The sequence below is a fragment of the Megalops cyprinoides genome, chromosome 17 (assembly GCF_013368585.1).
Source record: "Megalops cyprinoides isolate fMegCyp1 chromosome 17, fMegCyp1.pri, whole genome shotgun sequence".
Lineage (NCBI taxonomy): Eukaryota > Metazoa > Chordata > Actinopteri > Elopiformes > Megalopidae > Megalops > Megalops cyprinoides.
This window is the reverse complement of record NC_050599.1, coordinates 29,142,123-29,165,134: the sequence shown is the minus strand read 5'-3', so window position 1 is coordinate 29,165,134 and position 23,012 is coordinate 29,142,123. Positions and strand designations below refer to the sequence as shown.

General features: G+C 43.1%; 1 protein-coding gene across 5 annotated transcripts; it reads left to right on the top strand.

Moving 5' to 3' along the window:
- The first annotated feature begins 300 nt into the window (after positions 1 to 300).
- abcd4 (ATP-binding cassette, sub-family D (ALD), member 4) lies at positions 301 to 13,861 on the top strand. Of its 5 annotated transcripts, XM_036550156.1 has the most exons (21): positions 301 to 355; positions 604 to 729; positions 932 to 992; positions 1,673 to 1,791; positions 2,052 to 2,179; positions 3,224 to 3,363; positions 3,769 to 3,885; positions 3,959 to 4,084; positions 4,543 to 4,593; positions 4,999 to 5,093; positions 6,337 to 6,458; positions 6,806 to 6,897; positions 6,975 to 7,064; positions 7,165 to 7,370; positions 10,309 to 10,400; positions 10,506 to 10,542; positions 10,952 to 11,001; positions 11,103 to 11,155; positions 12,276 to 12,352; positions 12,511 to 12,626; positions 13,418 to 13,861. In XM_036550156.1, the coding sequence occupies exons 3-21, from the start codon at positions 952 to 954 to the stop codon at positions 13,484 to 13,486; spliced, it is 1,821 nt and encodes a 606-aa protein (XP_036406049.1). In that variant the 5' UTR covers positions 301 to 355; positions 604 to 729; positions 932 to 951; the 3' UTR covers positions 13,487 to 13,861. The 5 variants fall into 5 exon arrangements, with proteins under 5 accessions (XP_036406049.1, XP_036406051.1, XP_036406052.1 ...); XM_036550158.1 differs by lacking the exon at positions 1,673 to 1,791 and having other exon boundaries at positions 314 to 729; XM_036550159.1 differs by lacking the exon at positions 13,418 to 13,861 and having other exon boundaries at positions 314 to 729; positions 12,276 to 12,363; positions 12,511 to 12,612.
- The last annotated feature ends 9,151 nt before the right edge of the window (positions 13,862 to 23,012 follow it).

Sequence of the window (23,012 nt, the reverse complement as noted above, 5' to 3'; positions counted from 1 at the left end):
ACAATTAAGACAATGGTGTGTTTGGTTGTTCTAATTACAGAACGGCTGAAAATATCATTAATATGGTAGACAAGGTGATAAAATTGTAGAAATGATCTTAGTGTGGCAGATACACGACCTCATACTTGACACTAATGTGCGAATTTTATTTTGAAAATCCATGTAAAAAGTCACAGCAGCCCTTGAGAAGGTGAACCGGTAGCGTATACAGTGAGTGTCGTTACATATTTTCACCACCAAGGGGCAGAGTACGTTGAGAGCACGATGTTAGTTTGTTAAACGCTCTTTATTGACAGAAATGGGATTCCTTGACCTTTTCGTACGCGCTCAATGAAAACAATACGAAGCGGTTTAAGTAAGTTAATCGTTACCTATCTAACGTTTGCTATCCCAAGACATTGAACCCGAATTACAGTAATGCTTTGCATTGAATGACAGAATAGGTTGTCGTAATTCACTTGTTTACGAGGGTATGCATTGGTTTTTAGTCAGATGTTTCGTCCCATTACGGTAGCGTTAAGTGGATAGACTAGCTGGCCCATCGTTGTTACTATCCATCATTTCCTCTTTTATGTCTTTGCCGTCTCATCATCACATGACAAGTCGTTAGACTTCAGACTCCGGGATCCTCTGAAACTTTTCTCCAGTGGACCGCCTCTCTCTGGTATGACCAGGCGCAGTAGCCTGCAGGCTTGCTAGCCACAGACGCTGGGAGCCAATTGTTCGATGGTATGCATTCTATCCCGTTACACTACATTACATTCAGTTATCTATCGCTCTTATCCAGACCAATTCCAACACAAAATAAGTGTATGCTCAGTTCAGCAGTAGCGTAAGCGTTTAGCAAGTAACGCTGACTAATGTTAGCTAGCCTCCAAACGTTAGCTTGCTCATATGGCTAGGTAACGAACCACCTCTGTTTTCTCCTTAGCTTGCTTGCTACATTCCAGAATGCCTCCGCTTGGAAGAACCAGTACCAATCAGGTCAAAAGGTAGACGCATATTGTTGTTGTTGTTGTTGTTGTTAGTCATGTGATGTGATTAGTCATCCAGCCCACTGGTCCATGTCCCTAGTCTAATTTACCTAGTTAGCTAGATCTGGTTAGGTAGTTGCTAGCCTTTCTCTCTCTCTTTCCCCTTCTCCATCTCTTCCCTTCTCCATCAGATTTGAACGATTTAAAGAACTTTTAGCAGGTAAGCACCGTAGCAGGCACAGGTAAACAGAGCACATCCCTCACAAGATGGCGCCCCCGTCCCAATATGGAACACGGCGTGAAGTATCTTCACATTCTCTTGGTTAGCGCACAGTTCGTAGCGACCAAGCTTGCAAGCAAGCATATTTACAATAAATCACATTGATGCGCAGATAGCGATATTGACAATATGTTCTACCCCTGTTGACTGTCCAGCTAATTCTTTCTGATTCGTATTTTTCTGAAATGTAAAAGGGACAATATTTGCGACACTATCACTTTAACGCCCCCAGTTGTTTCTTTAGGATCAAATAGGAACTGTTTCAGACAAGAGTTTACGCAGTCTGAACTAGGCTAGTCATTTTTCAAAATTACCACACACCGGAGTGTGACGATTACGTTTACGGGATAGCGTGACGATTGAAGTCCACCCTAGCGTATCTACAGAAAATACAGTAATTGTTTCTGTTCCCATGCAGACCAAAACTGGATATGAAGTTCCTGCAGAGATTCTGCCACATTCAGAGAGTCCTCTTCCCTTATTGGTCGAGTCAAAATGTACTGATGTTTGGGACTCTGCTCGCCGTCACGCTCTTTGGTAGGATCCGTAATGGCAAGTCGCAGGTTACATCAGGGCACATTCACTTCCACTACCCTTAACAAAACATTGAAACATCTTGCAGCAATGGACACGCAGACACAATCTATGTACCAGTGTAATAGGAATGCAAGTCTCAGGCTTTAATGTCCATAGGTATATCTAACCCGTTTCAATGTACAATAATGATAAAAATTTAATGGTTTTTTTTTTCATTTTTAATCAGAATCTTACCATGTGCAATCATTGTTGTTTTCCAGAACAGTTGGTCATTTACCAAGTAGGTGTCCTTCCAAGCAAGTTCTATGAGGTATTGGCCGACAAGGACTTGGATGGATTTAAAGGCCTCATAGCGTTTGCCATCCTCTTGATACTGCTGAACTCCAGTGTAAGTTAACCGTTACAGTGATTCACTTAGGGAGCACATTCATTATGAAGTTCAAAGGATGACCAAGCAGGTTGCTCTAAGCTGTCATTTTCTGCATACTCTTATCTGAAGTGTCTTGTAGATAAGAGCTGAACTGGCTCCTTCCTCCTATGCTAGATCATTCTGACCCACTAGCAGTTGTTAGGCAGCTGGAAATTGGTCATTCTCACTGAATGCTTTAAAGGCTCAGCTGGGTATAAAGGCAGCAGAGGAAGCGGTCTAGTGGTGTCCTATTGGCTTGCTTGCTCAGGTCCATTGAAAAAGTAACAAATAATTACATTATATTACATTATGTGCATTTAGCAGGCACTCTTATTCAGAGGAACATCCAGCACAATAGAAAATAATTGTATCCATTCAAGTTAACTGAGCAACAGTATCAGACCAGGCTAACAACACTCCCACACCAGTGAGGGTGAGCATAAGACCATTCAAGCCCTACCACAAGTTAACTTGTGCAGTCTGACTAGGCAACAGAATCCAAGTATACTACCATACATCAGTAGCTACAATACAGAATCTAACGTACATCACAGTACTACAATGTAATATAAACATCAAATACTACAGGTAGCAGGTGTTAGGGGGTGGGGATTGAGGTGGAACTGAGATGCAGTCTTAAGAGGTGGGTCTTCAGTCTGCATTGGAAGATAGCCAGTGATTCCGCTGTCCTAACCTCTATGGGAAGTTCACTGCGCCACTGAGGGATCAGTACAGACAGGGATCATGTCTGAGAGGAGTGATCCCATTGGGATGGGTGGTTAGTTGCTCTGTAGTTGTGGAAATGTATTTCCCTGCTTGAGACAGGTTTGTCTGTGGTTGTGTTAGCTAGGTGTGTTGTTGTGTTGGACAGGTATGCAGTTATGTTGGACTTGTGTATGGTTGTGTTGTTCATGTGTGTCGTCGTGTCGGTCAGGTGTGCAGTTGTGTTGATCCTGTGTGCGGCTGTGTGAGACATGTATGCAGTGACTGTGTTTATGTCTGGATGTGCATCTTGTCTCCCAGATGAAGAGTCTGGACCAATACATCTGCAGTCTGATGTATGTGAGCTGGAGGAAGAGCCTGACGGAGTGTCTCCACAGAGCTTACTTCCAGGGCAGGGTGTACTACACCCTCAATGTGCTGCGAGAGGACATCGATAACCCGTACGTCCCCCCCCCCCCCCACACACACACACACGCACGCACTTGAGAATAGACACGGTGCCAGACTCAACACATGCCGAAACCTGTATGTCTCTGAGACACATCTGTGCCAAACCCACAACATGATGAAACCTGTGTGTGCTCGCCCTGTCGCACACACACACAACCAAGTAAAGACAAACGTAACACACACTGAAATTCTGTGTTACCTCTGTTTCACACACTCGCAAAAGCAGAAATTAGGTGCAACACTCAGCAAACACTAAAAGGACATCTGCAGTCTTGTGCTGTCTGTTTCATTCACACACGCACACACACATACATCATTCACTGCACTGGACTCTTAATTTGCTCTGCATTGCATGTTCGCACATGCACTTGTGTGTGTGTGTGTGTACACATCAGGGACCAGCGGATCAGCCAGGACGCAGAAAGACTGTGCAAACAGCTGAGCACCATGGCCAGCAGGCTAGTCGTGTCACCATTCACCCTGGGCTACTACACCTACCAGTGCTTCCACAGGTGAGAGCGTGGGCGTGTGGCCAGTCACCACCCGTCCTGCCCCATCCTCACCCTGCTGCCGTCTTCTTTGCAGCACCGGTTGGGTGGGGCCTGTCAGCATCTTCGGATACTTCGTCATCGGAACTGTTGCCAACAAGGTGCTGATGGGGCCCATCGTGTCCACGCTGTTTGAGCAGGAGAAGCTGGAGGGGGACTTCAGGTAAGGAGCCGCTCACATCCTCAAGCCTCCACAGTGTGGGCTTCATACCGCAGATGCAGCAGCCCATGGGCAGACTTACAGGAGTCCTCCAGTATAAAGCAGCGTTTCCTCAGCCACAAAGCCAGGAGAATGCTGCAGCTTGGCGTTAGTATCTAAAGGAATATTGTCCTTTTTAAAAATAGATCTAATTCATGTACCTTTTACTGTGTAATTTTAAATATTTTCTTCATCTTAAAATTGAGCACACAACATAAATAGTATAGTATGTGTTGTGTGTCAGCAACAGGAGCTGCTGGCCCACAGTGTCAGGCTCATTTGGTGTGGTAGAGGATGGTGTGCTGCGTGTGTAATTAAACAAGGAGAAGGTCATTCTCACTTTACTGAGACTGAAGATTAGTGTATAACCTCCTTTGTGGTTGTGGCTCAGGTGATGAGCCTGTTTTGTGTTTCTGTTCCAGGTTCAAACACATGCAGATCCGGGTCAACGCTGAGTCCGCTGCTTTCTACAGGTAAGCCAGTCCTACACTGAGGGACTCGTACCACAGTGCTGACTTATCTGGGTTAAATCTGAATATAAACAGCTTCCCCATGAGGGCTTTGGTCTTGGATGAATGATGTAGTATGTGCAATGCCATACAAAGACAAGGGGGCACCCCAGAGCCTGTCTGATCTAGGGCAGATGGCTGTATAATAAAGGTTGTTGTTATTGTGTGTGTGCGCGTTTGTCTTTATGTGTATATGTGTGTGCATCTGTGTCTCTATGCACATGCGGTCGTGTGTGTACATCTGTGTTTATGTATGTGTATGTGTGTGTGTATACCTCTGTTTGTGTGTGTCTTTGTTCATGTGTGTGTTCTTGTGCATGTGTTTTTGCGTGCCTGTGTGTGTTTGTGTGTTTGCATGTTTGTATGCAGGGCTGGTAAGGTGGAGCACATGAGGACAGATTGCAGGCTCCAGGCCTTGCTGCACACTCAGAGAAGGCTGATGAACAAGGAGTTCTGGCTTTACAGTAAGGGTTCTTGCTCTCTTCTCTCCTGTGCACCTCCTCTGCATTATAGGGCAAAACAGATTTTAGTGGAAACTATTCATGTCTATACACTACAGTATAGCACATGATCAGATTTCACAATAAGAGTCCCAGCACACTTCTTCACTCTACACTTGCCCACACAATATTTTGGATACATGCCAGTGCCAGATGCAAGAAATTTTCATCATGCCAATACATTACATTACATTTTTGGCATTTAGCAGACACTGTTACCCAGAGCAGCTTACAATTTACAGAGCAGCTTACAATTATCAGTTACAATTTTATCCATTTATACAGCTGGATATTTACTGAGGAAATTGGGGTTAATTACCTTGCACAAGGGTAGAGCAGCAGTGTCCCAGCAGGGAATTGAACTGGCAACCTTTTATTTTTGAGTCCTGCTCCTTAACCACTATGCTACACTGCCGCCCCCTGCATGGTCTCGTTCTACTTATAATTACATGGTCTAGTTCTATAGCTATTGCTCACCATATGAAACACATTATGGACAGGTTTTAGACTACAGTAATCGCTGCATGCTGTAGCATGCTGTAGCTGTAGGCCTACTGTCCACTACACTAATAAATGTATAATAATGTAATAAATGATCGGCTCCCGAGTGGCTCAGTCGGTAAAAGCACTCATTCTGAGTGCAGACTGAACGCTACGGCCCGGGTTCGATCCCAGCCGTGTTACTAGCCGACAGTGACCGGGAGCCCACAGGTGGAACGCATTGGCTTTGTTCCGCCAGGGATAGGGGTGGGTACGTCGGCAGGGGCTTCGGTCCCATTAGCAACAGCGACCCCTACTGGTCGATCGGGCGCCTGTGGTCCACGTGCCAAAGCTGCATATGAAATGTCTTCCTCCGACTCATCTCTGTGCTAGCTTGGCTTGTGGACCACAGTGTGAAAAGAAGCAGTGGCTGACATCACATGTCTCGGAGGACGGCACGTGCTTGTCCACGCTCTCCTGGATTGACTGTGGGGGCTGTGCAATGGGACCGAACCCCGATGACAAATTGGGCATTCCAACAATTCAGGGAATTGGCCATTTCCAAATTGGAGAGAAAAATGCAAAAAAAATAAATTAATAAATGTATGATCTGTGTGTAGGCCTGCTCTTTCTCACAGTAATCCGCACATTGATGTTACTCAAACCCATAGTGTTCAAAGCATAGCGCTTAGGGGTTGTCCTCTGTTTCCCTCCTCTCCCTGTGCAGTCGGGGTGAACACCTTTGACTACCTGGGGGGCATCCTCAGCTATATGGTCATCGCCCTCCCTATTTTCACGGGGGTGTACGACGGGTTGACCCCGGGTGAGCTCAGCGCCCTGATCAGTAAGGTGAGTGGAGCTGCAGGAAGGACCACCAGGCTCTGCTCTCCAGGGTTACAGAGTCACCAATCAACAGCTGATTTAGAATCCAACCAGTAGTTTATGTTTGGGATTAAATGTGTTGTTTTCTGAAGAACTGTGATTTTATGGTATTTTAAAAGCAGAGTCTGAATGTGCTGTCATGTGATTTGGCAAGTATGAAAAAACTCTGTAATTCTTTCAAGTTTTCTCTAGGTGGCAGTAATGTAAAAAAAAAAAAAAATTAAATTCCTGGAATGAAAGGTGTTAGCGCTCTGCTGCAGTGTGAGTGACGGCCCTGCTCTCTGTCCTGATTTGGTATCTCGCACTCCCCTCAGAACGCCTTTGTCTGCATCTATCTGATAAACTGCTTCACTCAGCTGATTGACCTGTCCACCACAGTGTCAGATGTGGCTGGCTACACACACAGGTAACCTCCTGCACTACAGGCTGGAACCACAGATGTGAATGACAGGCAGGTGACCATGTGACCATGTGCCTGAGCAGGATTGGTGAGCTGAAGGAGGTGATGGATGATATCATCAGGAAGCAGTGTGACTACGATCCTACTTCTGGGGACACATATGACTTCGACAGGTGAGGCTGGGGGTGCTTTGTGGGAATATCTGTGCAGTGCTTTCCAGTGACACAGTTGGGACATTCAAGTGTCGTCGCTCCCCCTCCTGTTCCCCTACAGTGACTTGGAGGTCCACACCGGCCCCACTGACACGGCCTTCATTCTGGAGCGGCTGTCCTACAAGTCTCCCTTCTCAGACGAGCTGCTGGTGAAGGACCTGAGTCTGAAGATCTGCCAGGGGACACACCTGCTGGTGGTGGGCAACACAGGCACGGGGAAGACCTCCCTACTGCGGGTCCTCAACCGACTCTGGGAGTCCTCCAGCGGTGAGACAGAACCACAGAGAATGCATCATCTACCACAGAGCACAAACATGCATCACACATGGGGTGGCAGTGTAGCATAGTGGTTAAGGAGCAGAACTCATGCCCGAAAGGTTGCTAGTTCGATTCCCTACCAGGGCACTGCTGCTGTAGCCTTGGGCAAGGTACTTAACCCACAATTGCCTCAGTAAATATCTGTAACTGATATAAAGCGCTCTGGAAAAGAGCATCTGCTAAATCCCAATGTGTAAAAAAACACACACACAGGAAACATATCACTCACCTCAGAGTTCCAACAGGACACACATCCACTACAGTGCTTCAGCATCTCATATTCAGTAAAGTACAGCTCCAGAAAGCACCTAACTCAAAAGACAATAACATGTAGCAACTAGAAGTAGGCTCGTTGGTATGGCAGTCAGAGCGCATACTCAACCGTAGTGATGGCAATCTGTCACACTGCCCTCCCCTTAGGGAAGCGCGCCCATGCGCTACATGCACCAAGGCGTCCCTCACACATCCCCCACCGTACTTCTCCCATCCCAGGGTGCCCCACTTACTGGTGCTTCACCCATCTCTGGGGTCCCTCACACTGTGCTACACCTACAGACATGGACAAATTTGTTGGTACCCTTCCACGAAAAAAGAAGAACCCACAATTTTCTCTGAAATAACTTGAAACTGACAAAAGTAATTGCATCAAGCATTGTTTATTCCATATTTAATTAAAATTTTGCTTTTGATTTTTGATTCAACAGAATATTTTAAATAATAAAAAAAATGAAAATGGCATGGACAAAAATGATGGGAACCTTAACCTAATATTTTGTTGCACAACCTTAAGAGGCAATCACTGCAAACAAGTGATTTCTGTAGCTCTCAATGAGACTTCTGCACCTGTCAACAGGTATTTTGGCCCACTCTTCCTGAGCAAACTGCTCCAGCTGTCTCAGGTTTGAAGGGTGCCTTCTCCAGACTGCATGTTTCAGCTCTTTCCATAGATGTTCAATAGGATTCAGATCAGGGCTCACAGAAGGCCACTTCAGATTAGTCCAATGTCCATCGTCCAATGTTAGTCCAATTCTTAGCCATTCTTGTGTGCTTTTAGCTGTGTGTTTTGGGTTATTATCCTGTTGGAGGACCCATGACCTGCGACTGAGACAGAGCTTTCTGACACTGGGCAGTATGTTTCACTCCAGAATGCCTTGATAGTCTTGAGATTTCATTGTGCGCTGCACAGACTCAAGGCACCCTGTGCCAGATGCAGCAAAGCAACCCCAAAACATAACCGAGCCTCCTCCATGTTTCACAGTAGGTATGGTGTTCTTTCTTTGAAAGCTTAATTTTTTCGTCTGTGAACATAGAGCTGATGTGACTGACCAAAAAGCTCCAATTTTGTCTCATCTGTCCAAAGGACATTCTGCCAGAAGCATTGTGGCTTGTCAATATGCATTTTAGCAAATTCCTGTCTTGCTTTTTTATGTTTATCTTAAGCAGTGGAGTCCTCCTGGGTCTTCTTCCATTGAGCCCACTGCTCAAAAAACGACGGGTGGTGAGATCAGACGCTGATGTACCTTGACCTTGGATTTCAGCTTGTATCTCTTTGGATGTTTTCCTTGGATCTTCGTCTACTATTCGCACTGTGCTTCTGTTCAATCTGGGGTCAATTTTCCTCTTGTAACCGCATCCAGGGAGGTTGGCTACAGTCCCATGGACCTTAAACTTCTTAATAATATTTTCAACTGTAGTCACAGGAACATCAAGCTGCTTGGAGATGGCCTTATAGCCTTTACCTTTAACATGCTTGTCTATTATTTTCTTTCTGATCTCCTCAGACAACTCTCTCCTGTGCTTTCTCTGGTCCATGTTCAATGTGGTGCACACAATGATACCAAACAGCAGAGTGACTACTTCTCTCCATTTAAATAGGCTGAATGACTGATTACAAGATTGAAGACGTGTGATACTAATTAAAGAAAATAGTTTGAAGTATCACTATAATCCAATTATTTTTAATCTTTTCTAGGGGTACCAACAAATCTGTCCAGGCCATTTTAGAATATCTTTGTAGAATAAGCAATAATTTGTCTCTTTTCACACTTTCTTTGCTTTACTCTATGACATACCAAAGGCATGCAGGTATACATGAGACAATTGCTTTTAATTTAATCACTTTTCAGGAGGAATGAAGCATTGTTTCAATGAGCTGTAAGGGTACCAACAAATTTGTCCACGTCTGTATCTCTGGGGTCCCTCACACACCGGGGTCGACCAAATCTGGGGGTCCCTCGTACGGCACGCACACACTGGGCATGCCTCCGATAGCCTCGCGGCAAGCCATCCCAGTGCTAACACCATTTGTAGCAAAGGGCGAGAGCAGTCACCCCACCCAGCCTCAAACCTACCTACCAACCTACCAACCATGCAACTTGGACCGTGACGCCAAAGAGCCAGGCTCATTGGTATGGCAGTCAGAGCGCATACTCAACCGTAGTGACGGCACTCCGTCACACATGGAAAGTGCATATCTCATTCACATTGTATAGAGAGAAACATGTCAAACATAGGCCATCACTTACAAAGCACTTATTAAATGAGATTGTATTTGACTGTTAATCCTTCATCCAAATACAGTTTAAGTAATCAAAATAATTCTGTAAGGGGTTTCATTCACAGGTAAAGTCAGTGGGACACAGAATGGAAACTGGTCATAGGACCAGTAGGCTTGATTCCTGGGTATGAAATGACTTGATCCACAAACCTATCTGTGTCATGTTCCCTTGACGGACAGCTTTAAAATGGTGAGAGTGTGAAAGAGATATAAAGCTGAAATGGTCACAAGGTTCAGTGTGGATCTTGTGGTTCTGTCTGCTTATAATAAAGCTATGGAAGGATCATGGTTCTGTCTGGATCATCTGGTTCTGTCTGTGTGGCTCTGCAGGCTATGTGCAGATGACCATGTGCTTCGGGCCCAGGGGAGTCCTCTTCCTGCCGCAGAAGGCCTATCTGACCGATGGAACACTCAGAGAGCAGGTGTGTTGGTGAATTGTATCCGGATTGGCCACCATCACAAGACATGTAATTGAATTTCTCTCTCATTTCATGCACTTGTGGTTGAATTGCTTTCTCACTCAACAGGTTATCTACCCATTGAAAGAGATATACCCTGTGTCAGGTAGGCAATGTTTACATTAGCACATTATCTTTATCAACAGATTCTCTTCTCCAGAGTGACTTATAGTTTTATCCAGTTGTACAGCTGGATGTTTACTGAGGCAATTAAGTATCTTGCCCAAGGGTGCCACAGTATTGTGCCAGCAGGGAATCAAACCAGCCACATTTCAGTTACGTGCCCTGTGCCTTAGCACTACTCCACACTGCTATTATCAGTTTAAGGTATAAAATGATTGTTGACTTTACCTTTGAATACACAAACATTAAGACGTGAAGTTAAACGAGGGTCTTGATAATCAAGCTGCAAGGCCATTAGTAAGATTCAATGATTAGTGGAAGCAGGACATCATTGAGGTTAAACTGAGCACACTCTCTGGAGTGCATGTGATCTTACGACTGTCTCTCTGCAGGGCCAGTAGACAATGAGAGGATCATTCAGTACCTGGAACTGGCTGGAGTGGTGAGCATTCTCAGCACATTTTCCCAGAATAGTGACCACCATCATTAACACTGTTAGTGTTAGCTTGTGTCCTGATAGTGAGCCATCCTTTTGTGTTGCAGTCCAGCCTTTTGAAACGGACAGGGGGCCTAGATGAGAGGGTGGACTGGAACTGGTGAGATCACCTGGCCATAGTATCCAGAGAGCAGGTTTTATTTGTTTGGTTGTAGCACTACACCGAAGTGTCAGTGTAGACTTAAAGGTCATCTGAATCTCTATGTAGAATTGTCTTTGGTTTACCATGCATTTTTCAGCAAGTTTATATGTAATCAGGGCCTGAAGTAAATGTGCTGAAAAAGGTCTGTAAGTACACTATATGGACAAAAGTATTTGGCAACACCTGTTTTTCAGGGTTTGGGCTAGGCCCCTTATCTCCAGTGAAGGGCAATCTTAATGCTTCAGCATACCAAGACATTTTGGACAATGCTATGCTTCCAACTTTGTGGCAACAGTTTGGGGAAGGCCCTTTTCTATTCCAACATGACTGTGCCCCAGTGCACAAAGCAAGGACTATAAAGACATGGTTTGATGAGTTCGGTGTGGAAGAACTTGACTGGCTCGCACAGAGCCCTGACCTCAACCCCATCAAGCACCTTTGGGATGAACTGGAAGGGAGATTGCTAGCCAGGCCTTCTCGTCCAACACCAGTGCCTGACCTCATAAATGCTCTACAGAATGAATGGGCACAACTTCCCACAGAAACACTTCAAAATCTTGTGGAAAGCCTTCTAAGAAGAGTGGAAGCCGTTATAGCTGCAAAAGAGGGACCAACTCCATATTAAAGTATATGTATTTGAATACAATGTCATTACAGTCTCTTTTGGTGTAATGGTCAGGCGTCCAAATACTTTTGTCCATATAGTGTATGTGAATCTGGCACTGATATTTTGGATCAAGAACTGTTCTCTAGAAGTAGAATATGTGAAGATCTTTTTCCTCTGCTGTTTGCTCTGTGCTATGGTTTCTCTGTGCTGTGCTTTCTTTGTGCTATATGCTTGCTGTGTACTCTGTCCCATCTCTGTGCTGTTTGCTCTGTAATGTTCGCTTTTTACTCTTTGTTATCTCCGCACTGTGTGCTTCTCTGTACTCTGTACTAGCTCTGTGCTGTGGCTTTACTCTGTGCTTTCTCTGTGCTGTGTGTTTGCTCTGTACTGTATTCTCTGTTGTCTGTGCTTTCCCAGCACTGTTTCCTTTCTCTGTACTCACTGCAATCACTGTGCTGCTGTGCTTGTCAGGTATGATGTCCTGTCCCCAGGGGAGATGCAGAGACTGTGCTTCGCTCGACTCTTCTACCTGCAGCCCAAATACGCAGGTCAGGATCAGGTGACGCAGAACACTTTGATTGATGTGTGCAGTGTGTCTGACACATTTAAGGTTGTGTGGTTTGTTTTTTACATTGCAGGACAATGCTGCAATGAGAATGTGCCTGAAACGCTGAATGAAAATTGAAGGCTGTGTGTGTTTTCGCAGTGCTGGATGAGGCAACCAGCGCGCTGACTGAGGAGGCGGAGGGCCAACTGTACCGGGCCTGTAAGCAGCTGGGCATGACTCTGCTCAGCCTGGGCCACCGCAGCAGCCTGCAGAAGGTACCCCACCCACCCCAGCCTAACTCAATTCCACCCTCAACCTGCCCCAGCCCAACTCAGCCCCACCCCTAACCCACCAGCCCAACTCAGCCACACACCCCACCTGCCCCAGCCCAACTCGGCCACACTCCTAACCTGCTCCAACCCAACTGCCCCCAAGTAGACTCGATCCAACACTGCAATAAGCAGACTTGATCCTCCCCTCCCACAATCCAACACAACTGCCATCCCAGTGCTGCAGCTAGCTGACCTGACTCTACCACAGTCCATTCCAACCAATAGTTCCCCCAGACAGAACCTGACCTGGCCTGACTGACATCCCTCACACAACAGAAACAACAAGCAAATCTAAGAAGTATTTGTTCAAAAGTATAGTAAATTATATCACGTTTATGTGAAAACTGACTGTGTCTGTACCTGTGCATTATCAAAGTGTGCATAATGGCTGGATGTATCTGCAGTATTGCAGTGTGTGTGAATGCTAGTTGGCTGTATTTGTGCAGTATTACAGTGTGTGTGAATGCTGGTTGTATCTGTATCTGTGCAATATTACAGTGTGTGTGTGTGTGTGTGTGTGTGTGTGTGTGTGTGTGTGTGTGTGTGTGTGTGTGTGTGTGTGAATGCTGGCTGACTGGATCTGTGCAGTATTATGGTGTGTGTGAATGCTGACTGTCTTTACAGTATTACGGTGTGTGAATGCTGACTATCAGTACAGTATTACAGTGTGTGTGAATGCTGACTGTATCTGCACAGTATTATGATGTGTCTGAATGCTGTCTGTATCTGTGCAGTATCATGATGTGATGCTGAGCCTGTGTGGAGATGGTCGCTGGGAGCTGACCAAACTGAAAATGGAGTGACTGCCTGCTAAGAGAGCCAGGATGCATCCAGAGGACTTCCAGTCCAGGTCACCAGGGAATTCTACTCCTTCAAACTGGAATCACTGTGGATGTTACTGGAATGTACACATTGTCAGTGTCACACTTTCCTGTGATGCATTGAACAGACTATCCCGCATGTTTAATCTTTTTTATATTAAAGTGGAATTTCTCACAGAGAATGTTTTTTTGTATTCTCTCTGAAGAGGTATTTTGTAATGGTCTCCTCAGCCACAAATGAACTACCATGGCATGCATTTTATGCCCCATGCATCGTAAAAGGTAATGGAGTGAGATCCCTGGCTCGTCAAGATGACATCACCTTTAACTGAGTCAGTTTAGTTAATTTTACCATGAGACACCCTTGGATGTTCAGAATGCAATGTGAAGGACATAGCTGCTTCCTGTGATGAGAGAAAAATAAAATTATCTCTGCCACAGAGATAATTTCTTCTGTATCCTTCTGCACACAGCCCAGCTGGTCTACTATACGCTCCTTTAAATGCAGTGAGGCGATGTGATGCTCTTTCTACAGGCCTTCCTGAAAGGCAAGATTTAATAAGGAACAAAGAACTCAAACTGGGCCTTGAAAGTTTATTTTTATACTCTCGGCCAGAGATGGCATTAAGTGTCACCCTCACTGTTAAAGTACACCTCAGGGCTTAAAGCAACAAATTTTTCTGAGCCTGAATTTTTTTTTTTTTTTTTTTGGGGGGGGGGGGGGGGGGGACAAAATGGGACGCATGTACATTTAGCGTTACCACAACAGCTTTAATGCAAAATAGTAAAACAAACAAACAAAAAAAATACATTAATACAATTTTGTATTGCCGTTCTCAAAGTAAAATGCTTCTTTTTTTCTTAAGTGCTATTAAAAATGAAAAGTCCAACTTCAATACAAGTTGGCAAGATGTTAGCAAGATGCTGTGTTACAACATTGTCCAAGTCATCATCATAGAATCAGACCAAGACATTGAAAATTCTATCCATGTTGTGGTTTGTGGACTCGTCAACGTTCAGTGAAAACATCTGTTTTGACAGCTTGTGCGCTAAACATTGCCTAATGTGACAGGCAATGTCGTGAGTGGATAGCAAGGTTATAATAGTTTTACATTTTCAAAATCGTTTTTATTTTCATAATATGTTTGTATTCAGTCTGAATTTCCATTTAGTTTTAGTTAGTATCACCAGTGTTTTCATTAGTTTCAGTTTAGTTTTTAGTTTTCTTGGATGGATGAAGCAGCAGCAGGGCCACAGCTCCCGGCAACGTTAATTTGTGACAACATATGCCGAACATTTGTCCGTCATTAGTTTTAATCTAACCAAGCCTATCGCCATTTATTTTTCACCCCCGTTCTATTGTGCTTGTGTCTGCGCCAACCTTCACAAGTTTCGCTTCCATGCTCCATCTAATTCAATGCATGCTAGCCTATTGTGCAGTAATCAACTGATACAGTGCCCGCAAATACTTCCTGGCACCGCCTCACATAATATTGAAACTAGTTGCAGATTGGATAACAGTGCTCTCGTGCCAGTACGTTGCCTAAACAGGCTATACCATTGGTTGAAACTCATCCGAAAAACACCACGTCTGTGATCGTTTTTAATAAAATTGCGTTCCAGTCTGGTAATATCAGAGCCCATATGCGCTAGTAATAATTCATTGCCTAATCTAAAATCTCCGGCGTGGGGCCAGAGATCTTTAGCCCATGGTACACTTGCACACTGAGGAAAATTACATGTAATATGACATGTTGCAATACAGTTGGCTGAATGGAAGCATGCGAGAATTTAACAGAGCTTCAATATAATTCTGAAACTAATCAGTAATTGCATAAGTCTAACACATTTTGTAGCTATAAAAAGTTTGACTGGAATATGGCCTTGGCACTGTTCTATATAGAAGCAAGGTATAAGACACAGTGGGCCAAACCAGAAGGAGGTGAGGTGACCAGGGATATCTGCAATTTTCAGTCTCTCTATACTGCAGGATGAAGTTTTTAACTTTTATATTTGTTAAGAGATTTAAGAAGTTTTCCTGGAGTGTTCCTGCACAGATGAAGGTATGTGTTTTCATTTCTAATGCAACATTTTGTGCCTCTCACATTCACCTTGAGAATATATGGCACTCTACTCTAAAGGCATGCTAAAAGGACCCCTTTTACCCCCTAAAGATTTACAATACAATACTGTAGAACAGCGTTTCTCAGACCTGGTTCTGGTGAAACTCTGTGCTGAGCTCTGTATTAACTAGGTTTCAATGAGCTGTTACAATTTTTCTCAATTTGGGACATTTCTGAATGTCCATGCTCTCCGAACAGTTAACATAGCTGTCTAAGCAGAATTTCTACTTTAGGAAACATCCAAATTTATCTGCAACATAAAGCATTGTTTACATTTCTGTATTTCTATAATCTATTTATCAAATCAAATATCTGCAAACTGCCAAACGTCACCGAGAGAAAATATTTTCACCTATATCAGCACAAGAATACTAATCGTAAAATGTGTGTGCGCATTATAAACCTTTATACTGTATGTAAAACATCTCATATGATGACAATTGTGAAAATGTGTGTAATGTTTACAAATTTACATTTATTTATTTAGCAGACGCTTTTATCCAAAGCGACTTACAAAAGTCCATACAGTAAGTATAGCGACAGTACGGGGACAGGATGTGTACAGTTCCACAATGAGACAGTTCTCAGCTGAGAGCAAGGTCTGTTTGAGGACACAGTACTATTAGATTTGTACAATTACAGCCTATAGGGCAACTAATACGATACACTTTCAAACGGCGGACTTCAACAACTTCAAACGGCGCAATGAGCGTCAGGGTAAAGGCGGCAACAAGAAACAATTTAAAAAGCACAGCAATTTACGACAGCACTGACTGGGGGGGGGGTTAGGGGGGCAGCAATTGTGTGCTGGGTCAGTCCAGGTAGAGTCTGAAGAGGTGCGTCTTCAGGTCCCATCTGAAGGAATGGGGTGAAGGAGCTGTCCGTAGCAGGACAGGGAGTTCGTTCCACCACTGGGGAGCGATGTAGGTGAAACGCCGATGTCTGGCAGAACAAGCACCTCCTGCCTTGACCATGCAAGGAGCGAGGCGTCCAGTTGCTGCTGAGCACAGGGGTCGGGCTAATGTGTGAAAATGAAAATTTTTGTATGTTTTTTAAATATTTTTTTTAAATTTGCTGATTTCAGGTGGGCTGTGTCATGTATGACATTTTTGTTTGTTGACTATACAGTGAGAGAATGAACAGATATTAATGATTCACAAATGAGATCTCAATTTACATCAAAGACAATCACAAAACCCATTTACTGTAGTGAACTATAACTTTATATGCTGCAGTGCTGATTGGTGAGTGAACAATTCAGCAATTAGAACTTTCTGAACCTGTCACTTTGTTAACATCACTATGATGGAAACTGACATTTCATGACATTAGGCCCTAATGACAAGACATTTTGAACTTACATTTCGAGTTTTGTTTGCGGTGCGTGGTAAAAATTATGTTTATAATGTCATTGAAAGCAATGAAAACAGACCATTTTGCAAAAATGATCAAGAGTTTAGACAGCTGAAACAATTTTGAGAGCATGGACCTCAGTTTGCAGAAATGCACCAAATCAATTGAGAAAAAATAACTGAACACTTATGTATTTGATGTCACTTAGTTATCAATCATTAGTTCTTTTCTTACAGAGTTATGGGAAAGGAATGATACAAGTAAAGATATTTCTCTAAGTTGTTATGTTCAACAAAGTCCTTTAAACTTGTAATACATGCAGGTTTCTGATAAATTTTGAGTTCAGAACAAATAATTAAAACACTACTTTAAGCAACCAGATTTTGTCAAGAGGCAGATATTAACACACATACACTGAACAAAACATTTCATATAAGAACAAACACATGAAGTGTTAACATGTTCCAACAGCATAGATAAAGAACAGAATTCAGTAACAGCTGAATCAGACCTAATTAACTGAGAGCTCAGCCAAAACAGCCAGCATTCACAGTTGGTCTCCAGGATCAAACTGAAGAAACACTTTTATAGAAAACCACAGTAATAATATTAACACAGATACTCTACTGTCATCAGATATTGAGCTCCAGCACTACTTCTGACCTCAATCTAGAAGGTCATCCTACATTGACTACCAGCCTGGAGGTCTTGGGGGACTGGGTGCTTTCTACCCTCGCCCAGCATGCTGCTGATGTCCCAGCACCTGTCTGACAGAAAGAGTGGGCCCCATGAGGACCCCACACTGACCCAAAACATAGCTGCTCCTATGAGCACATTGTGATGCATGGGTGGGCAGGCCCAAAGAGCCAGGACCCTGGGGAAGAGGGGGGTGAACAGGCAGGAAATGAGCAAAGCCTGTGGACACAGTGGGGGCAGGTGTCCCATGGATGGATGTGCTTATACGTTCTATGCCTATTCGCCAATTCAAGATTTCAACATAGAGTTGGTGGCAGGTGAGGAGTGTGGGAGTTCATTGGGATGGCTAGGTGTATTTTTGTGTAACTTCCTCACTGAGCAGACACAGGCCTATCTTGAGTCTCCTGGACCAGCAAGTGGGAAGTAACACAGGGCTCACTGCAGCAGGAAGGGAGTAACATAGGACCCACTGCAGCAGGAATGGAGTAACACAGGACCCACTGCAGCAGGAATGGAGAGTAACACAGGACCCACTGCAGCAGGAGGAGAGCAACACAGGGCCCACTGCAGCAGGAAGGGAGTAACATAGGACCCACTGCAGACGGTGGACCAAGAGCTGACTTGCTGACTTTGCAGCAGCAGCAGCTTGTCATTGAAGCACCTGTGAGCATTACACCAGGTAGTGATCTAAGTCAGATTCGGAAAAATAGATACTAAATAACTATTTGAGTTTCCAAAGGCCATTAAAATCCTCTGCAATGGATGAAATAAATAGGTATGTTTCCAATTAGAATATTAAGGCAAATTTATCTTGAGGTCCTGGAAACAACTGCCTCTATTTCTTGCGCAACACCTACCAAGACAAGCATAAATTGAGACTTGCGTCTTTAGTTAATCATTCATATGAGAAAACAGTTCATTTTTAAGGTTGGTGTGAAGTAAGCGCTGTGTTTTCATTAGACTTAATGCACATTTAGGTCTGCTATTTTGACTTCAGTAATCTCCCACTTTATATTAGGGTAAATACTGTATATTTATTTGGAGATTTTCATGTCAATTATTTGTGCTGTTATGGTTATTGAAAATGACACTCACGTTTTCACTCATTTCTACACTAGCTTCTACACTGCTGCCACTTTTCTTGAAAAAGAGCAAAGTCTTGTCTGCTTCACCCAAAATTTTAAGGGGAATAAATTCACATCAAAAGACTATATCCACAATGGAAATTAATTTAGAGAACACTGTAACTGCCTGATCATCATCATCACCCCTTGATTGGTCTGAAATGGTCATATGAAAGAGGGAACAAATTTTTCAATTAAATCTGCATACATTTCCATGAAGGAAAAATAGCCTATCACTATAAATCTCACCTAAGATAACCTGCCTCTTGCACTAACCTCCTGACTGAGGACAGGGCTGGGGCTTTCTGTTGTTTTTTAAAAGAATGACGAGATTTTCCTCTGCATTGTGACCTGAAGATATCAAACGGAACCAGAGGTCGCAAGCCACCTCAAATGCTTCCAAGCCCCAAAGGTGTACAAATACATATAACAATTAAACAAAGTGAGTTTTTTCTGCACAGTATGCACACCATAATTACATTAACACCCTCAGTGCTTTCAAAACAAGTAAACAGCACAATTAAATGACATTCATTCGTTTAATCACAGCTGCATTCTGTTTTATAGTTACACAAATTTAAATGTGTAATAATAATCATCTTGTTGCAATAGCAAGTTACATTTAGATTCTACATATGGAGGACTGTTGTTACATGACACACAAACTACTTCCTCCCAGTACATTTTACCATATTAAATGACGTACGCTTTGTTTTAAAGTTTGAGAAGTAGAATCTATGTACACAAGCAATTAAAATATTAGCAAGCTAGCTAGCAACTTCATATATTACACTACACTACACGCCGGTTGGAGTGAATAAAACAAAAACAGTGGAACAACCTGCTTACCATATCATGAATATCAGGTTACATTGACACTCTGAACAAGTCGCTGCTTTGGTAATGCATACGCTCCTTTCTTTAAACCTTACTTTTCTAAAACCTAAGCGCGATTGCTATGGAAGAACGTAATTCATAAATGTATTCATAATACTAGCAAACCAGGTAATACATGCACTTCTTTCTTCGAATATGTTTTTCCATAACAAGCGCGCTTTTACAAAACGAATTCATGAATGTATTCACAATACTAGCAAAGCAGCAAACACCCTTTTATATTCAACTACGTTATGAAACATTTTCATTGCAGTGAATCACGTAGGCCTATCGCTTTTTCCAACGATAAACAGAGTTTAACACAAGATCAGTTGCAGCTGAGTTAAGCGTATTTACTTTCAGTGATGAACGGAATCTAGCTTGCTAGTCAACTACGTTTTCATTTACAGATACAAAACGCACTATTTCATAGTGACAGCCATAACAAGATTCGTTCAAACAGACTTTAACAAGCGCGCTTTGGTTTTACAAAAGCAACCTAGCTAGCACACCATTCGCTATGCGGTAATAACGCTACACGACGAGTATTGCTAGCTAGAGCTAGCGTAGTGACAGCAATATTTCCAAGCAAGCTAGCTAGCAGCGGTATTAGAACGCTGCACGACGAGTATTGAAAAGAACAATGTAATAGTTCGTAAAGTGCAGGAACATTAACTTAGCTAGCTCGCTAGATGCGTGCAGAATGTTAATACAATAATGTACGGTGACCCTGAAGTGCAAAACACAACGGCAAATCAAACATCACAACAGCAAATCAAAAATCACAACCGCAAATAAAAAAACACAACAGCAAATCAAAAATCACAACGGCAAATCATTAAACACAACGACATTAATTTCTACCGGAAATGGCATCTGTCTCCTCCCAAGAACGTCACTGATTGGAGGCATACAGCGGGAGAGAAAATTCACCTAAGACGCATGCGGCTCTTTAGTCCCTCTCTAATGGCTCCGTAGCTTTGTCAAAAAAATATGGAAGTGAATAACATTTTTTTTGCTATCATTGTAGGTGTTGCAGATCTGAAGTAATAGCTCGTGTGAGTCCTGCGTAAAGCCATAGGCAGCGGGTAGCAGGTAGCTGAGTGGTTTCAGCGGCTGCGTCACCCCCCGAGACCTGGTTAAGCAGCGTTGTTGCCGACGGACTAACGGCAATTTGCCTTTAGCTCAACTGGTAACGACGCTGGCTTTAAGGGGTTGGCAACAAGCAGTGAGAACCTCGGTTTGAAACTCGCTCGCTCGCTGACTCCTGTTAACATCTAACACACAACGCAGTAAGAGACCACCCGTTACATAGGCCTAAAGTCATCCTTACATTATCCAATGTTCAAAATTTATTGCGTGATATTCGTTTCGAGAACGATAAAATAACATATGAACACACGAACACGCACTACGGTAAACAAAGAACAACAACCGTGTGCTTTTGGTGTTTCCTGAAGTCTCGCACAATAGACCAATACTTCCGTGTCGTCACACAGGGGGCTGGTGGCAGAAAGTGGATTTGGCTCCGTAGACTTACATGCAAAATTCACGACTTTCTCAATGTTATTAAATAACTTTACCATGTAATATATATATTGGACTGAGGAGCTCCGACTACTGTGGACCTATAACAAATACGGGTCTTACACCTGCATTACCCTTCAGTTGTAGACTGTGTCTAAAGATATAACATAAAAATGCCCACATACTTGGTTGCGAGATGTCCTTTCCATACCATACATAATCACATCAAGGAAACTGCAACGGCTTCATTTACCAGACATGCATCTACAGGCCCATGTATTAAGACAAATGAAGACACAAACCTGAATTTTATCAGTTTTGTATTTTTAAGCGTATTTTTTGGATTTTTGTACAGATTATCATTCAAGAATTTTATTTGGACTGTGCAAAATAGCAGTTTAATATACATTATTTTCTCATTCTTTAGAATAAAACAACTGTTTTTTTTTTAAGAAAAACAACAGATATAAAAACTACATTTGATGGACTCTGATAAGCTTCTTGAATCCCTTTCTGCGTGTTCTAACGGGTGATTATTGTTTCAAATGATGAAACAGGTTCGTGGTGTTGCCTGTCTTTGATGGCATGTGTCTTCAGCAAAGCTTGCAGTGCACGCTGCTCTGATTTTTTGTTGGATTGTAAATAGCCAAAATATCTCCAGACTACTGAAGCTGAGTGATCTTTCTTGTCGACGATGTCTTCATCCTTCGAGCTGGTCATGGGCAGTGCTTTTTCTTCGGTGTCGCTCATTTCGCTTATTTTGCTTATTCCGCTCCAACTACAGGCCTGTCAACCAATCTGTCTGTAAACAATATCACATGCTGGCCTGAATTTATACCTCTCACCGTGCAACCTAACTTGTGCAATGCATAGGCCTACCTTTATTCCTGCGACATGACTGGCAGTTCGTCATTTCTGTGAATGCTATCGAGGCATGGAACGTAATTAAATCAAACATTTGTTATATTTTTATCGAGGAAAATTATATTGTGATAATTACTGTTATCGTTTTATCGCCCAGCCTTACTTTTGAATAAAACAGACCTGGTATTATGAAAGAATTTCAATCAGCGCTGCCAGGTGCATCGTAGCAACGCTGACAGTGCTTAAGCGCATTCTCTGTTTGGATAGTGGAACATAACATGACAGACAAGCTAAGGGAGAGCAGTAGGGTTTCCTTCTATCTCATACAAATCGCGTAATAGTCTAACCTGTAATATTTCTCTCCCATGGATTTGCAGTGAAGTGATTGGCAAAATGACGTAATAAAACGCGCCCCGTATCAGTTCAATCCGGAACACGTCTTTTAGTTTCCAATTACGGAGTGATTCTGTATTTTACGGGACGGTTGGCAACCCTACTGACAGCACAACTCTTCGCTATTACTATTAGGCTACTCCGTTCATATGTGGCTAAACTGCTACCTAGCTGCTAACTCTAGGTAACATTACTAGCCTGCAGATTCCCCATACAATCATATGGTCTTCCCCGAATCGGACACATTACCTTTACCATTTTTTAAATTGTAGTCGCACAGAATCGTTACTGTAGACAGATATTATTTAATATACATCTGACAGATCATGTAAAAATTATAAAATGTAAGATTACATGATGATAACACAATAAAACAGACTGTCGAGAATGGTCAGTTTTCTGTTGGCACTGGTTAGGCTACTGCCTGGTGGCTTTCTGCCACCTCCTAATGCTCACGCGCCGCAATGTTTGTAAATATAGGAAATGCAAAGTTAAAGTACCAAATAATCATAAATAGCCTACCGCAGCCACCTTGTGATAAAACATATGAAT